The sequence below is a fragment of the Manis pentadactyla genome, chromosome 1, assembly GCF_030020395.1.
Source record: "Manis pentadactyla isolate mManPen7 chromosome 1, mManPen7.hap1, whole genome shotgun sequence".
NCBI lineage: Eukaryota > Metazoa > Chordata > Mammalia > Pholidota > Manidae > Manis > Manis pentadactyla.
The window spans coordinates 197,677,158-197,694,801 of record NC_080019.1 but is presented as its reverse complement, the minus strand read 5'-3'; the positions used below and the strand labels follow the sequence as shown (position 1 = coordinate 197,694,801).

Genomic DNA, 17,644 nt, shown 5'->3' with positions numbered 1-17,644 from the left:
AAGAAAGGGAAAGGGGGTTCATTTCGGCAGGAGCCAGTGCACAGGCTGAGGTGCTGAGGACCTGTACCTGTATCTAGAATGGTCGGCCAGGTTCTGACGTCCACAGCGGCCACTGCTTCTTTGGACTTGAGCAGCCGCACAATGGCTTGTGTTGTGAGGACACAAGCGGACTTGCTGACCTGAGGAGCACAGGGGACCCTGAAGGCATGGGTGGGTGTGCCTGGGGCAAAGCCTGCCCGCAGGGCCCTGACAAAGCAACTAGTCCAGGAGAGGACAAGCTTGCCCGGTCCCACCACACAAGGGCCCAGGATCCCGTCCCCCTGCCGGGTTAGTGTCAGGCAGGTACCTCTACGATCATCTTGACAGTAGGAAGCGTGGTGGTGAGGTTCTGGGGGTGTGGGGGCCTCACAGTGACAGGCACGCAGCCGCAGTACAGGCAGCCGTAGAAGGCAGCGATAAGGTCCACCCCTGGGGAGACACATGGGCAGAGGGTCAGTGAGGGTCCAGATGTGGCCCACTGTGTCTGGGGCCATGGAAAGGCAAAAAGACAAGGGGGATGCCATTGTGCTTTCCTTGGATAAGGCCGCAACTCCTCCGGACTAATAAGGCACTTACAGAGCTCAGCACCGTCAGGGTTGGAGAGGAAGCTGGCCCCAGGGCAAGCCGATCTCCTTGCTTCCACCCAGGGCCAGGGAGGCGGGAGGCACAGGCACGGCACGAAGGAGGCCCCGGAGGGCACAGGAGGCTGGGGCCTTGAGGAGCAGAGACCCTGTGGCACCCCCTGCACAGAGGACCAGTGGGCAGGTGGGTGAGGGCAGTAGAGAAGGCAGGAGGGGTCCCATGGAGGCCTTGCACCCCCTTGCTGCACGTCGGTGCCAGGACACCGCTGCGGGTTGTGTGGACTCTCCTGGGGGTGCTGCTGGGTCTGTAGGGAGGCCCATGCCCCTGGGGACAGGCCAGGGCAGCCACATGTTGCTCACAACAACACCTGGCAACAAGAGACCACTGCCCTGTTCCTTCAAATTTCGAACTATTTAAAATTCCCCGTATTTGGAATTTAGGGTGCATTGTACCACATTCAGACCTGTTTTCTGGTCTTGAACTCAGTCCGACTTGGGAATGCTGGTGCCCCCATCCTGCAAGTGCCTCCAGATGTTGCCCTCAAACCATCCGAAGCCCCACCTGGCTTACACAGGCTACAGGACATCATCTCAGGCTGTTTCCACTCCAGAGTCAAAATAAATACACAACATTTAACCCGACTCCTGGGCTTCACCAGGCTGTAAGCTCCCGATGCCCCATCAGTGCCTAGAAATAAGACCAGGGGCTGGGCAGCCCCCCAGTACTGCCCTGGGGAGCAACCCCCTGCTCTGTGCCCACGGGGTGACAAGAGGACTGAGGGAGGGCCTGGCTGGGCATTGGTGCACTGGCACACAGCAGACGACGTGCATGAGAGTCCCCATTGCTGGCACAACCGCTCTGCCCAGCACACACAGTGTCATCAGACTGGACACAAATGAAAGGCAACCAGGAGCTCTCCTGCCAGCCCGTGAAGCTCACACTGCTCCCTGGAAGCACGGGCCCCGTCCCGGAGCACGGGGGGAGGCCGGCTGCTGCAACACCCCCCCTGCAGCACTCGGACAGTGCTGGCTCACCCCCCTGAGAACAGGAGGAAGGTCCTGGACCCTCCTTCACCCCAGGAAGTGCTCCAGCACAGCCTCTGTGCCCTGGGGGCTCTGGCCCTCAGCAGTGGTCATACTCTCCCTCTGCTGGTAAGTTTCTAAAATGCAAGTTTAGGACTTTACCATGTATTTTTTTTTCATTAAGCTTTTTTTAGGAAGAGCGTTAAGTGTACCCCAAAGCAGAGAGGAGTATCAGGCCCTCTTCATCACTCGGATTCTCAATAACCAAGGTGGCACTGTGTCTGCTACCTGTGGTTTTGTCTTTTTTTTCCTGTGTTGAACCACTTAGGGCAGTACCCACCTGTTACGTCAGCCCTGCCTCTCCTGCAGTGCATCCCATGGGCCTGCAGCCCGACAGGTGCTTGGAACCCAGGGGCACTTGAAGAGCGGGGCTCGGGGAGAGGGAGGTACAGTCACCCCTGTGGAGGAATAACCTCACATTCCAGGGTGCTGATGGAAGGAACTATAGTGCCGGGGGAAGTCCTGTGGTGCTCACATGCCACGTATCCGTGTCCAGAAACAAATCAGACTGCTGCTGCACCCCGGTTCCTGGGTGGGTCATCACCCAGGTATCCACAAACCCTGGGGATGAGCACCCCACCCCTCACTCCCCCGAGAGGCAGGAGTCCCAGCCCAGAGAAAGTGCCCAGTGTAGCCGTGTCCCCCAGATAAGCTGAAGAAACAGTCATTGCCAGGATGCGTGGCCTGGATACCAGGCCAGAGAGACATCACCACAGGCAAGCGTAAGAGAGTGGTCGCCGCGGAGACCACCTGCGGTGGGAGAGCGGGGCCAAAGCCTGAGCGGGGGCAGCTCTAGAAGCAGGGAAAGAGGGGAGGGCGAGGAGGTGAGGAAGGACTCACACCAGGCACATCCCAGTAATTCCTGTGCTTTGAAAAAGGAAAACCTATAGGCAAAGCAACTGCTCACAGAGGGGAGAGGGAGAGGGGGCCTTAACCACCCAGCACCCTGAGAAACAACGCCACACCCAAGAGAAGCCAGAGGCCTGGGACTCCTGTCCCGGCCCAGGCCCGAGTCACCGAGCAAGAGAACGACGACCCGGTGTGCTGCCCTTGTGCCAGACCTGGGGGGAAGCATCCCGCTGACGGCTGGAAAGCAGACTCTCGGAACTCAGGCCTCAGGACGGGAGGATGGGACAGAAGCCCACGTCACCAACCCCAGGCCGGAGGGCAGCGCGCCCCCCCCCAGGAATGGGCTCTCTGGCCAGGCAGGCAGGGAGGACCCGGTTGGCACCAGGGAGGCTGTCTGCCTGATGGGCCCCTCAGTCCCTTGAAGGAGAATGGCTTGCCCGACCACCCTGCTTCTGCTGGGATGACGTCCTTGTTGCCACCCGCTTCCACCTATAAAAACCTTTCCCTCTGTACAGCTCCTCGGAGCTCCTTTCTATCTACCACATGGATGCTGCCTGATTCATGAACTGTTGACTAAAGCCAGTAAGATCTTTAAATTTTACTTAGCTGAATTTTTTTGTCTTAACAGTTACAAAGTGTGCAAACTATTATCAATATGCAAGAACTCAGGGGATGCCCCCATGAACCCTTCCTGAAAAATCAACTAGAGAAAAGCCTTCAGAAAACCAACATGACCAGAAAGACACACATGTGGGGCTGCTGGCCAGTGGTTACTGGGGAATGGGAGCCCCAGACACAGCACATGCAAGAAAACAGGGTGGAGAATGCATAAGCAAAAAATTTGTAACTGTTTTAAAAAGTCATACAGGTGGTCAGAGCATTACTACTGTTACTTGGGGATAAAGTAAGGAATGACCATGGACTACTCCAATGCAGTCAGCTCCTCTGTCTGAGGGAACCAGGATTTTTGGTATGGTAAGAAGGAGCTGTAATGGAGAAGGCATTTGGTGAAAGCCTACAATCCTGAATTCGAATCGGATGCAACAGTGTGAACTCATGAGACGTGTTCGCTCACAATCCTAGCTGTGCTCTCGGGACAGGCCCAGAGCGGCCGCCTCGGGGGAAGTGAGCGCACACAGGGCCCAGGTTTTGCTGTGGGGCCAGGACCCGGGTTCCATGGAGCAGTGGCTGATTCCAGGTCTGGGCAGAACAGCCAGGGGTTCTCAGGGGCTGGAAGACCGTCCCTGAGGACCCGGGGCCACCAGAGGCTCCCACTGCCCGAACCGAGGCGACCCAAGTCCAGGGAAGGACTGAAACCCAACAGACATGTTTGGATCCATGAGTCCATATGATATATTTGCAAATCCATCGACTGGTCACCTCTGGAGTTTGATAGGAAACAAAATGCACTGTATTGAAAACGTGTTGAATCAACGTATGATTCTGCCTTTTACATGTGAATTCCACCACTGGGTGACCAAATACTTAATGAAGGGACATGTCTGTTTAGGAGTTTTTACAGCTAATAAAATAAATGACAGAATTAGGATATCACTGTTCTGTGACCCTAATGAATGGATGAATGGGAACAGTAAGCACCAATGGCTGCTATCGCCACAGAAAGGCTGGCCCGGCATGGCGTTTCCCATGAGACAGCTCACACCGCTCAGAGCCTCGCCAAAGAGCTGAGCCTGCATCTGATCCAGGGCCTAGATTGAGCTGCCGACTGCAGAACAAACTGTGGTCCGTCCACTTGTACTGAGCCTGCACTCAGCTACATGCAGACTGTGGGGCGCAGTGCAAGGTCAGACCAGGGCTTTGGCAGATGGACTGCTGGGAAGAGAGGGAACAGAGGAGCCTGTAAAGTAAAGAGACTTAAAAATATACCCGTATTGAAAGGAAATTGGCAGACTAAACTATGATGTGTGGCAATACCCACTTGGGTAATCAAATTGTAAAGAAATGGTGACTACAGAGGTCAGGAGACGTGACTTTTGAAGGATGACAGATGCAAAGGGAAGCCTGGTGCCTGTCTGGGGCTACAGGTATCTACACTATGGTAATAAAATGTGGGGAGACAGGGAAAGAACAGCCAGGTGAGAGGAGCAAAAGGAACACAAATAAAGGCTGTACTAAAACGAGCACAAGCGTGGGCACAGTGGATCCACTTCTTCAGGGGGCATCCATGTAAGGCGCTCACTGTGAACACCAAACCTTCTGTGGGGTCCCGAGAGCCGGCCGCCACGGGTTCTGCATGTCTGTGGGGAAGGTGACTGTCGCCAGCCCCTGGGGATGGCTGTGAAGACGGGATATCTGGGTGTGCTCACCTGGGGGGTAGACCAAAGCCACGTGGTCCCCGACACACAGCCTTCCCTTCTCTGTCAGAGCTGCGGCCACCCTCTCAGCCCTTCTGTGCAGCTGGACGCAGGTCGCAGTGCTTGTGACTGAGCCCTAGGGAAGCAAACGTCGGGCAGATCTGCTGATCCGGGGCAGTGCCTGCTCCTGGGCAACAGTGCCCACGCCAAGGGCACCCTGCACTCTGATCCCAGCAGTCAGGAGCGGGATGAGGTGCTGCTCAACATGCAGGCTGTCTTTCTAGTCACCTTGTCTCAAATGCAAACCCTGTGGTGACTGTCCTGCCGAAGTGAAGGAACAGGCCATCAGGCACCCCCTGGGTTCCTGGAGCAATGGGTGTCCAACTTGTCCATGAAGTTTGAGACACAGCAATTAAACGAAGCCTTTTTGGCCTCTTTGATAAAATCTTTTAAACAGAACATCATTATAAAGACTAACATAAAAATCCAGGTTCTGGCTACCTAATGTTTTGCCACAATGTTTCGATTTTTCTTTTCTAAAATAAATCATTGCCACTGTTACCACCCCCAATTCCAACCTCTCCCTGTCCAGAAGCAGCCATTATCCTGAATATAAATGCACATACATATGTAATACACAATAAACATCCCTAACCTATACTGTCATGCACGTTTAAACTTCACATCCACCAGCTTAGTAGGCCTGTGCTGTTCTGAGACCTGCATTTTCAGAGTGCTGGGGCTGCCTTAACGGCAGCACTGGATGCTCCACACCTGAGCCAGTTCACTGGCTCACCTCTTCTCTGCTGAGCATGTCTGTGGCTGGGCTGGGGACCAGCTCCCTCGCTCTGCTGACCCACATCAGGCAGGCCTCACAGCACATGCAGGCCTTAAGAAAATCAAAAGTGCAACAGGGTCTAATCATCATAATTCTTGGGACAGGCCAGTGGGACATCAGAACCTGTCTTTTTGATGGCACCTCCCTGCACAGACCTGCATGGACGTCGAGCTGCTGGCAGGAGCCTTGAGGCTCTGTACAGGCGAGCTGCACGTACTTCCCAGCCCAAGGGCAGAATGCCAGTGCTGGGAGCCCTGGTGCCCAGAGCCCTGCCCATCCCTTTGATGATTTGGAGCCTCAAGGAATAGGGGCCACCTGTGCCACAGCCACAGGCTTCCTCCTGGGCCAAAAGCCAGCACATCCTCAGGAGCCTAAGAACAATTCAAATCCAGAAAAGGCTGACAAACCAAAATAAAAGCAAAAATATACAAGTGGCCCTGAGAAAAGACTGGACTGGGTTTGGAAAAAGCCAGGTGCAGTGTCACATTGGCCACTGCTGAGCTCTCTCTGCCCTGCCACACATGTGCCTGATGGGCATCTCTGTGCAACCCTGCCCCATGGCTCCCTCTCTTGGGAAGGGCTGCACCGCTCAGGCGCACGGCCAACAGCCAGAGCCAAATCCTGGAGCCCACACACAGGATGCCCTCAGGTCCTGCAGGCCCAGCTCTGACCACACCTCCCTCTTGTCCATGGTCTCGACTGTTGTCCTCTTCTCTGAACTGCCCTCTCGTGTCTGGACCTGAGGCCCCAGTGCCCACCTGCTCCCAATCTCCCCCTTACAACCCACAGGAATCACTTGGACTCAGGAGCTGCACGGGGCCCCTCACCCTTGCCACCCAATCCCTCCCAGGCCTTCCCACCACACTTCGGGGTTGGGGGGCACTCAGCACTATGTCCCACCCCTGCTGTGCTCATCTGCAGACTCCTCATGGGATGATTTTATCTTGGGTCAGTCGTTAATTATCAGCTGCCTAAAACCCCATCAGCAGTGAAACAAACGTATACTGAGCACTATTCTAGATCTGTGGTGACACAGCAAGCGTGGGATACAAAGTCTCTCTTAACAAAAATGTTTCAGCAGGGGAGACTTACTTTAAGCCTTCGGAGAACAGGGGCCCTTTTTATCTAACAATGTGCATCAATAAATATTTTTTGAATGAAGAAACAGTGGCCAGAAATGATCAGTGATGAAAGCAAGACCAGCGTTTCTCAGAAGGCAGTGAGCTGCCCTTCCCCGGCAGCAAGGGGGTGACAGCCTGCCTGACACCTGACAGAAGGCCAGGCAGTGCTTCTATTGTCATTTGACTTTTCACATATTCACATTGTGCTGACTGGCCGACAGCCTGGGTGTGAGGATCACAGCTCCTTTACGCTCTGAAAGCACCTACTGTGATCCACGGGCGACGGTGCCCAGAACCATGAAGTGAACCTGCACCAGGGGAGAGGCAGTAAGTGCTTGAGTCCTGTTAAGCTATAAGCAAACACAGAAAGTCTAAATTCCTAAGTTTACAAAATAAACATTTCCTTTTAGCTCGCTTAGGGGGACTTACAAGTATATTGTTCTTAACCAAAAACTGGGTGAGAATTTTCCTATTAAATACAAGATCAGTGGAAATGTTTTTGCGTGAACTGTGTGAAAGCCAGGCGTTCCATGAACAGCAGGACCTGCAGAGGCCGTGCCACATGGCACCGAGGCATGAGGGCACACCACTCTGCACAGTCATGACGCTGGGGCATGTGGACTGGAGACAAGGGCCCCATGCACCCACAGGCGCCAGCGGGCCCAGCCCTCACCTTGGCATTCAGGAGCAGAAACAGCGGGTGGTCGGGAGTGGCGTGTGCCCGCCACTGCAGCACGTCGGGCAGGAACAGGAGCTGCGGAGAGGCGGGCTCAGGTGTCGGCAGGCAGAGGGAGGCCCGCGACCCCCTGGGCATGCCGGTACCTTCCGGGCCTGGTCGCTCTCCTCCAAGTGAGCCAGCTCCCGGCCGGAGGCCTGCGCCGTCCTCTTCCCGGCAACCAGATGCCCGACGACCATGGAGGCCGGTCCGACCTCTAGGAAACAGGGTTCCGGATGAGAAGCCGCTTCCCTCTGATACAGGGTCAACATGTAACTATTTCCATCACACTTCTTATTTGAAATAAGGATTTAACTCTTCACTAATGCATATGTTCAGGGAACCAGTTACAAGGTTTATGCTGAATTACAAAGAGAATCTCTCTCTTAAATATAAGTAATGCCAGGTTAAGAAGTTTACCTTCTGGCACATATCTGGGGAGATACGATTTGACCTCAGTCACAGCTATACTCTTAATATATTTCACTGTTTTGTTGTATTGTACATATAAAGTGGGAAATTAAATCTTCCTCATTAAGTATATTTTACTTAAATATATATACAGAGTTTTCAATAATCAGCAAAAGAAAAGTAGGCATTTACTAGAAATTCACATGACCAAAGGAATTAAAAACTGTATGTAATAGTTGAGCTGGTCTTTAAAATTAGTTTTTAAATGTGTAAAATCAGGGAAGGGAGACGGACGTGTGTTGAAACTTCCTAGGTCCCATTGGCCCTGCGGCTGCGGTAGGTCACAGGGCGGAGGGGCGCAGGCCCTCCATGGGACGCTGCACCATGCCCAAGCTCCTCTTCCCTGGGCATCATTCCTGCTTTCAGGGAGCCAGCACTGAGCCTTCCAAACCTAAGACGCCATTTGAACTCAGTTATTACAATGGATTCTAGGCAGGGCGAAACCCCAGGCCAGCGAGGTGGCAGAGCTCCCTCTCCCCTGCAGCTCAGTTCCAGTGAACAAGAGGTGGTGACCAACCTGAGGAGCACCTGCTCTGGCTCCAAACCCAACCCAGAGATGCAGGGTCCGAATGACTGTCATTCAACCAGTGTGGTTGTCACCGACTTTAAGACTGACAGACACCGACTGTTAGGAACAACTAACCTGGCTGTTTCTGGCGAGGTTTGGGAAGGTTGGTAACACAGGTGTGAGGGCACATTAGCACATTGCATGGGTGTAGCATCCCCTCCAGAAAGCGCTGCTTGGTTTCAGAAATGTGAATCCCTCCAAGTGGAGCCTTGGGTAAGGTGTTGGCAGGAACCAGGGCCAGACAGTACACGCCCACCTGGTGGATGCTGTCGACTGCCTGGAAGGGAAGCACACCGATAGGAGGCCTGGGTCTGAGTCCTGACAGGCGGCATAGTGGCATCTGGCAACATGCTGACCAACACAGCAACACAGTAAGAAGCTGGGAGGCTGGGAACCGCTCGGCGTGAGCGCGGCAGGACCCAGAGGCCAAGGGGACAGTCCGACAAGGAAACAAGGAGACACGTGTGTGCATCCTCCATCATTTAACACACACATACACACACACACACTGTGTGTGTGCACTATGTACTGTGTGCATGCTGTGTATCTAAGTCTGGAGCAGCTTTCATTTAAAAATGGAGTGAGAGAAGCCACTAAAGCTGCAGGAGAGGCAGTGAGCAGAGGGCAGAGGCTGAACTTCTCTGAACGACCTCACTTACAGATCTGACTCTGGAACCGTGTATACATTTCACATACAAAAAAAATCTTAAAAAACAATCCTTAACAACTGAAAGTTAAATAAAACAAATGAACTCAACTGAGCTGGAATCAGGTTGGTGGAACAGCCCTTCAGAGAGAATCCATTTAAAGTGACTTTAAGCAACAATCTGATTAGTCCACCCCTAATGGGATATGCCTTATGGGTAAAAAGATTGCAAAAAAAATGTTAAGCTGCTCTTGGAAATCTCACGTTTCAGAGGTAGGGAAGAAACTTAATTTGAGACTGAAGCGCATGCGGGTGGCCTGAGGGGAATGGGTAGTCCTGCGGGGGTCGTCAGCATGGCAGTCTTTCAGTGTGGGAGAAAGGGGAGCAACGGGCTAAGCAAAGACCCTGTGGCCTTGAATCTGAGTTGGAACCAGGAGCATAGACTCAGGATGCAGATCTTAAAACAGATGTCATTTCCTGTTCTGTTTGCTGAGAAAGCCCAGAAATAGTGACTAAGCCAGCAGATGGTCGTTCCAAGCTCCATTTCCCCTGGAAGGCAGCAGGGCCTCTGGGGTCTCAGCCTGACAGGTTTAGGACGTGGAATATGCTACTTCCCCAAGCACTGGGGCTTCCTGTTCTCTAGCGTGGCCTCAGAATCCCAGGGGTCTGTCAAAAGGACTCAGAAGCCAGCCCAAAGAGGGTCCAACTGACCACCAGAAATAAAAATAACTAATAGATGGAGTCACAGCCGATATGTTTAAATCCACCAGTTCATAATGAAGCAGACAAAACAAGACTCTGCGGTCACCTTCAGAGGACTTTAGGAGACCAGCTCCTCACTCTGAAGTCGATCCTTGACCTTGTTTCCTGCTTGACCTTTGTTCCAGGCCCAGGTGACTGGGGGGCAACGGCCCTCTTTGAGGAGTGACTTCTGAAGCTGCTCTGGCTAACAATGGAGAAGAAGTGACAGAATCAAAGCGGCACCACTGTGAAGCTCTCACAGGTCGGTGGGCTCCGGACCGCTAAGCCAGGAGGAGAGAAAAGTAAAGACTCCACCAAAAAAACAGAATAAATTAATTCAGTAAAGTTGTAGGATACATCAGTACACAAAAATCAATTGTTTCTATACAGTAATAATGAACTATCAGGAGAAATTTAGAAATCAACCTCATTTACAATTGCATCAAGAAGAATAAAATACCTAGAAATAAATTTAACCAGAGGTGAAAGACCTGTACTCTGAAAACTGCTAGACACTGAAGAAATAAACTGAAAACACAAATAAATGGAAAGACATTCCATGCTTATGGATTAGAAGAATTAATATTGTTAAAATGGACATTCTATCTAACACAATCTATGGATTCAATACAATCCCTATCAAAATCCCAATGGCATTTTTCTTAGAAACAGAACAGACAACCCTAAAATTTGTATGGAACCACAAAAAAGGCTCTGAAACTGCCAAAGCAACCTTGAGAAAGAAGAGCAAAGCTGGAGGCCTCATGCCCCCCAATACTGAACTATATGTACAACAGTACAGAACTGGCACAGAAACAGCCCCATATATCAGTGGAACACAACAGAGTGCCCAGAAGTATATCCATGAGTGTCAATTAACTGACAACAGAGGGACCAAGAAAGTGCAGGGAGAACAGATGGTCTCTTCAGTGAAAGGCGCTGGGAAAACAGACAGCCACATGCAGAAATCTGAAACTGGACTATCTGACACCACACACAAAGATTAACTCAAAATGTGTTTAGGACTGAATGTAAGACCAAAAACCATAAAACTCATAGAAGGAAACATGGATGGTAAACTCCTTGATATCAGTCTTGGCAATGATTTTGTTTGGATCTGACACCAAAAGCAAAGGCAACAGAAGTGGGATGACATCAAACTAAACAGCTCTGCACAGCAGGGGAAACCAGCATAAAATGAAAAGGTGACCTAGTGAGTGGGAGAAAGCATGTACCTGATAAGGGGTCAAGATCTAAAATATATAAAGACACAACTCGGTAGCAAAAAACCGCCAAGCAATCCAAATAAAAAAGGGCAGAGGATCTGAACAGACATTTTTCCGAAGAAAACATACAGATGCCAACAGATAGATTAAAAGTCGCTCCACATCACTGATCATCAGGGAAATGCAAATCAAAGCTACCACCTCACACCTATCAGAACGGTTATTATAAAAAGATAAGAAATAAGTTGGTGAGGATGTGGAGAAAAAGGAACTTCATGCACTGTTGGTAGGAATGTAATTAGGTGCAACCACCGTGGAAAACTGCACGGAGGCTCCTCAGAAAAGTAAGCATAGAAATACCATAAGACCCAGCAATCCCACTTCTGGGTATTCATCTGAAGAAAATGAAAACACTAACTCAAAAAGACATCCGTTCTACCATGTTCACTGCAGACTAACATTATATGTCCACTGTACTATTTACCATATCCAGTATACAGAAACAACCAAAGTGCCCATCAGTGGATGAACAGATAAATTGTGGCACACACACACACATATACACACATACATACATGTGTATACACACACATACATCTAATATTACTCAGCTGTAAAAAAGAAGGAATCCTGCCAGTTGTAACAATGTGTATGGCCCTGAGGGCCCTGTGCTAAGCGCAGTAAGCCAGACAAAGACAAATGCCATACGGCCTCACTCATATGTGGAATCTACAAAGAACTGAGCTCACAGGTAAGCTGGTGGTTGCTGGAGGCAGGGCATGTAGGCTGGGTGAGATGGGCGAAGGGGGTCAAAAGGTACAAACTCCCAGTGATAAAGACCTAAGTCCTGAGGATGTATGCACAGCATGGTCGCTACAGTGAATAACGCTGCATATTTGAAAGCTGTTAACAGAGATCTTAAAAGTCCTCCTCATGGGAGAAAGCCGTAACTAAGGATGGTGATGGACGTTAACTCGACTCCCTGTGGTCATTTCACAACACACATGCCACATCCTGTTATACACCTGAATCTAATGTCACATGCCATTTACGTCTCAATTAAAAAAACCAAATTATCATTAATTTCTAAGATGTGATAATGCTGTTTCTGTTTAGAAGAAACGAATACTAAGACAATGTGTGAGACAATGTGAATAAAAACCCCCCTGAAAGGGGGGAGTGAGGAAAGGGGGTCCCTGAGAGGCCGCGAGTCGTGGAAGCTGGGCAGTGGCGGCGGGGTCCTTGCTCTCTACTTTTCATGCTCGGGATATTAGAAATACTCCATGACAACACATCACCATTTTAATTAAAAACGAATGTTGTGAATTATCAGTGGGAACAACAGTACTCTGAAGCTTGGGGTCCTGGGTTTCCCCGATGCTTGTCTCATACAAGTTTCCTTTCTCACGGGCTGCACACACTCCCGAACTGACCTGGGCGGTTCAGGAGCTATTTAGAGAGCTATTTAGAAAGGCTCTCTAAATAGCTGCCAAAAGTGAAATTCACCCAAAGATTTGTACACTATTGTTTGTAGCAACTTTATTCATAACAGCCAAAAATTAACAACCCAAACGTCCATTGAGATGTGACTAGATAAGCAAAGGAACACACTGTCCCACACCTGACCACGAGGAGCCTTGGGAACACACTGTGGGAAAGCAGCCAGACAGGGAGCATGTGCTGTGCAACTGCACTGCTGTGTTGCTCACACAAGGGAAATCTCTTTCGTGGGGACAAAAAGCAGTTGTTCCCTAAAATTCATATGGAACCACAAAAGACCCCGAATAGCCAAAGCAATCCTGAGAAGGAAGAATAAATCAGGGGGGATCTCGCTCCCCAACTTCAAGCTCTACTACAAAGCCACAGTAATAAAGACAATTTGGTACTGGCACAAGAACAGAGCCACAGACCAGTGGAACAGAATAGAGAGTCCAGATATTAACCCAGACATATATGGTCAATTAATATTTGATAAAGGAGCCTTGGACATACAATGGGGACATGACAGTCTCTTCAACAGATGGTGCTGGCAAAACTCGACAGCTACATGTAAGAGAATGAAACTGGATCACTGTCTAACCCCATACACAAAAGTAAACTTGAAATGGATCAAAGACCTGAATGTAAGTCATGAAACCATAAAACTCTTAGAAAAAAACATAGGCAAAAATCTCTTAGACATAAACATGAGTAACTTCTTCATGAACATATCTCCTGGGCAAGGGAAACAAAAGCAAAAATGAACATGTGGGACTACATCAAACTAAAAAGCTTCTGTGTAGCAAAGGACACCATCAGTAGAACAAAAAGGCATCCTACAGTATGAGAGAATATATTCATAAATGACATATCTGATAAGGGGTTGACATCCAAAATATATAAAGAGCTCATGCACCTCAACAAACAAAAAGCAAATAATCCAATTAAAAAATGGGCAGAGGAACTGAACAGACAGTTCTCCAAAAAAGAAATACAGATGGCCAACAGACACATGAGAAGATGCTCCACATCGCTAATTATCAGAGAAATGCAAATTAAAACTACAATGAGGTATCACCTCACACCAGTAAGGATGGCTGCCATCCAAAAGACAAACAACAACAAATGTTGGCGAGGCTGTGGAGAAAGGGGAACCCTCCTACACTGCTGGTGGGAATGTAAGTTAGTTCAACCATTGTGGAAAGCAGTATGGAGGTACATCAAAATGCTCAAAACAGACTTACCATTTGATCCAGGAATTGCACTCCTAGGAATTTACCCTAAGAATGCAGCAATCAAGTTTGAGAAAGACAGATGCACCCCTATGTTTACTGCAGCACTATTTACAATAGCCAAGAATTGGAAGCAACCTAAATGTCCATCAATAGATGAATGGATAAAGAAGATGTGGTACATATACACAATGGAATACTACTCAGCCATAAGAAAAGGGCAAATCCAATCATTTGCAGCAACATGGATGGAGCTGGAGGGTATTATGCTCAGTGAAACAAGCCAAGCAGAGAAAGAGAAATACCAAATGATTTCACTTATCTGTGGAATATAAGAACAAAGGAAAAACTGAAGGAACAAAACAGCAGCAGAATCACAGAACTCAAGAATGGACTAACAGGTACCAAAGGGAAAGGGACTGGGGAGGATGGGTGGGTAGGGAGGGATAAGGGGTGGGGAGAAGTAGGGGGGTATTAAGATTAACATCCATGGGGGGGTAGGAGAAAAGGGAGGGCTGTACAACACAGAGAAGGCAAGTAGTGATTCTACAACATTTTGCTATGCTGATGGACAGTGACTGTAAAGGGGTTTATAGGGGAGACCTGGTATAGGGGAGAGCCTAGTAAACATAATATTCGTCATGTAAGTGTAGATTAGTGATACCAAAAACAAAGCAAAAAAAAAAAAAAAAGGGGCAGTTCCTGTGTGGTAACCTCCAACGAGTTCTACACAAGGGTATAAAGGGCATATAAAAGTGTAGGCAAAGGGTTTGTTTGTGTTTATACAGAGGATCAAAGCCTAATTGGGCTACCCCAAAAATGAACTAAGATACGATATGAAAAAGAACTTCCAACATCTGCACTCTCTGGAAGACTCATGCCAGAAGATGATCATCAAAAAACCCCAACAAAGATCCACGCACTGCTACAGCTGTAGATGCACTCATCCCACCAGTTCCTGGACTTGCCATGGGAATGAGGAAGGAGATATCTAAGCTGGCCTGTGCATACAGTAAAACAAAAAATTTGACTGGATCTATACTGTTGGAACTCAACCAAGAATTTGGAGAAGTGCAAATTGTAGCACTCCAAAGTCTTACAACTACAGACTATTTACTGTTAAAAGAACATATGGCATGTGAACAGTCCCCAGGAATGGGTTGTTTTAATTTGTCTGATTTCTCTCAGACTGTTCAAGTTCAGTTGGACAATATCCACCATATCATAGATAAGTTTTCACAAATGCCTAAGGTGCCTAACTGGTTTTCTTGGTTTCACTGGAGATGGCTGGTAATTACAGATATGCTTTGGTTATGTAACTATACTCCTATTATGTTAATGTGTGTGTGCAATTTAAGTAGTAGCTTAAAACCTATATATGCTGAAGTTACTCTACAAGAAGATATGTCAAAGAAATAATCAATCTTCCCAGGTTTTCTTCTGCCTGCTACTTCTATAGCTTTTCTTCTTCCTTCCTAATTACAACCCTTAAATAGAATTCGTGCCTCATATCAAATTTACCGAGTATCATAATTCTTCCAAGTGGTAAAGATACCTCAAGACAAATGCTGGACATAGAAGCTACAGGGCATAAATATGCAAAGAAGTAAAAAGCTAACCTTTTCAAACAATAAGGCTTCCCTCTCACTTACCAACTTCACATTTCCCTGTATGGCCCCGGAAGATGACTGGTTAGCCAGAGACGGGTAAGATTCCTCAAGGGAGGAACAACCTAAGACAGGCACAGTCGCAGGGGGGCCATCAGGTGAGAAATTGGGGATCAACAGAGGTGAGGCTTAGAACCTCACCCCCCCTGTTCTGAGAGAAATCTTCTGCATACGTGGATGTCTTATTGCCCTTGTCTAGCTTGGATTAACACATAGTCTACAGGCACACACCTGATCATCTACATTTGCTCTCTTATAACACTAAACTATGTTTTCTACCTTTATCTTGTATCTACCTACCACTTCAGCATTTTATTAAAAATAATAATAATAAAGAGAGAAATGTGGTATCCACATATAAATCAAGTATAAAAACCAAATGAGTATTCATATTTGAACTGACTGTTTAGAGTTCATAATGCATGAGCAAAACCGAAAGTTTCTGTGATGATTGCCCTTGTACTGTTCACTATGTAACTTATTCATTATGTAAGAATTTGTTCTCCATGTAAGAACTTGTTTGTTATGCCTCAGAAGATTGGAGACTGATGAAAATTAGGCTTGGGGTGGATTAATGATTGTGCATTGAGCATTGACTCCCCTATACAGAATTTTATTGTCGTTAACAACCATTTGATCAATAAATATGAGAGATGCCCTCACAAAACAAAACAAAACAAAAAAAAAAAAAAAAAAAAAAGGACAGACTTCCAATGGTAAAATAAATAAGTAACCGGGATGTAATGTATAGCATAAGGAATATAGTCAAGATATTGTAAGGGTGATAGCTGGAACCTAGAATTATGTATATAAATGTTCTACCACTGTGTTGTACACTTGAAACTAATGTAATGTAATACTGTGCGTCAACTACCCTTCAAAAAAAAAAAAAAAAAGGGCAGAGGAGCTGCACAGACAGTTCTCAAAAGAAGAAATTCAGATGGCCAACAGGCACATGAAAAGATGCTCCACATCACTAATCACCAGAGAAATGCAAATTAAAACCACAATGAGATATCACCTCACATCAGTTAGGATGGCCACCATCTAACAGACAAACAACAAATGTTGGCGAGGTTGTGGAGAAAGGCAAAGCTTCCTACACTGCTGGTGGGAATGTAAACTAGTTCAACCATTGTGGAAAGCAGTATGGAGGTGCCTCAAAAAACTAAAAATAGAAATACCATTTGACCCAGGAATTCCACTCGTAGGAATTTACCCTAAGAATGCAGCAGCCCAGTTTGAAAAAGACATAAGCATCCCTATGTTTATCGCAGCACTATTTACAAAAGCCAAGAAATGGAAGCAGCCTAAGTGTCCATCAGTAGATGAATGGATAAAGAAGCTGTGGTACATACACACAATGAAATATTATTCAGCCATAAGAAGAAAACAAATCCTACCATTTGCAACAACATGGATGGAGCTAGAGGGTGTTATGCTCAGTGAAATAAGCCAGGTGGAGAAAGACAAGTACCAAATGATTTCACTCATCTGTGGAGTATAAGAACAAAGAAAAACTGAAGGAACAAAACAGCAGCAGAATCACAGAACCCAAGAATGGACTAACAGCTACCAAAGGGAAAGGGACTGGGGAGGATGGGAGGGAAGGGAGGGATAAGGGGGGAAAAGGGGCATTACTATTAGCAGACATAATGTGGGGAGGGGGGCACAGGGAGGGCTGTACAACACAGAGAAGACAAGTAGTGACTCTACAGCATCTTACTATGCTCATGGACAGTGACTGTAATGGGGTTTGTGGGGGGGATTTGATAATGGGGGTGGGGGGAAGTCTAGTATCCATAATGTTGCTCATGTAATTGTATATTAATGATAAAAAAAAAAAGGAAGTGGTTCCCTGGGCTGGGCTGGGAACTGGCAACAGAGGATGCTGGGAGACAGGGATGTTTTGGGCCTTTATTATCATTGTGCCGCATTTACCTTGGGGCACTCACCTGTAAAACTCACGAACCTGTACACTTAAAAATGGGCTCAATATACAACATGCAAATTATATTCAATAAAGTAGACTAAAAATACCCTCAGTGAATGGTACTCTTACGATTTGTGTAC

General features: G+C 47.9%; 1 protein-coding gene across 11 annotated transcripts in view; it reads right to left on the bottom strand.

Annotated features, from left to right (window-relative positions):
- The window catches only part of DIP2A (disco interacting protein 2 homolog A), a 117,196-nt gene that overhangs the window by 13,076 nt on the left and 86,476 nt on the right, over positions 1-17,644 (bottom strand). For 9 of the 11 annotated variants that reach the window (XM_057505629.1, XM_057505636.1, XM_057505644.1 and 6 more), the window contains 6 exons: positions 8,656-8,857; positions 7,649-7,758; positions 7,500-7,580; positions 4,880-5,003; positions 347-468; positions 68-179 (listed from right to left, as the gene is read on the bottom strand). In XM_057505629.1, the coding sequence (XP_057361612.1) occupies positions 68-179; positions 347-468; positions 4,880-5,003; positions 7,500-7,580; positions 7,649-7,758; positions 8,656-8,857 (751 nt within the window). Of the gene's footprint in view, positions 1-67; positions 180-346; positions 469-4,879; positions 5,004-7,499; positions 7,581-7,648; positions 7,759-8,655; positions 8,858-17,644 lie in introns of those variants that run through there. The other 2 variants (XR_008998831.1, XR_008998832.1) reach the window with 2 other exon arrangements.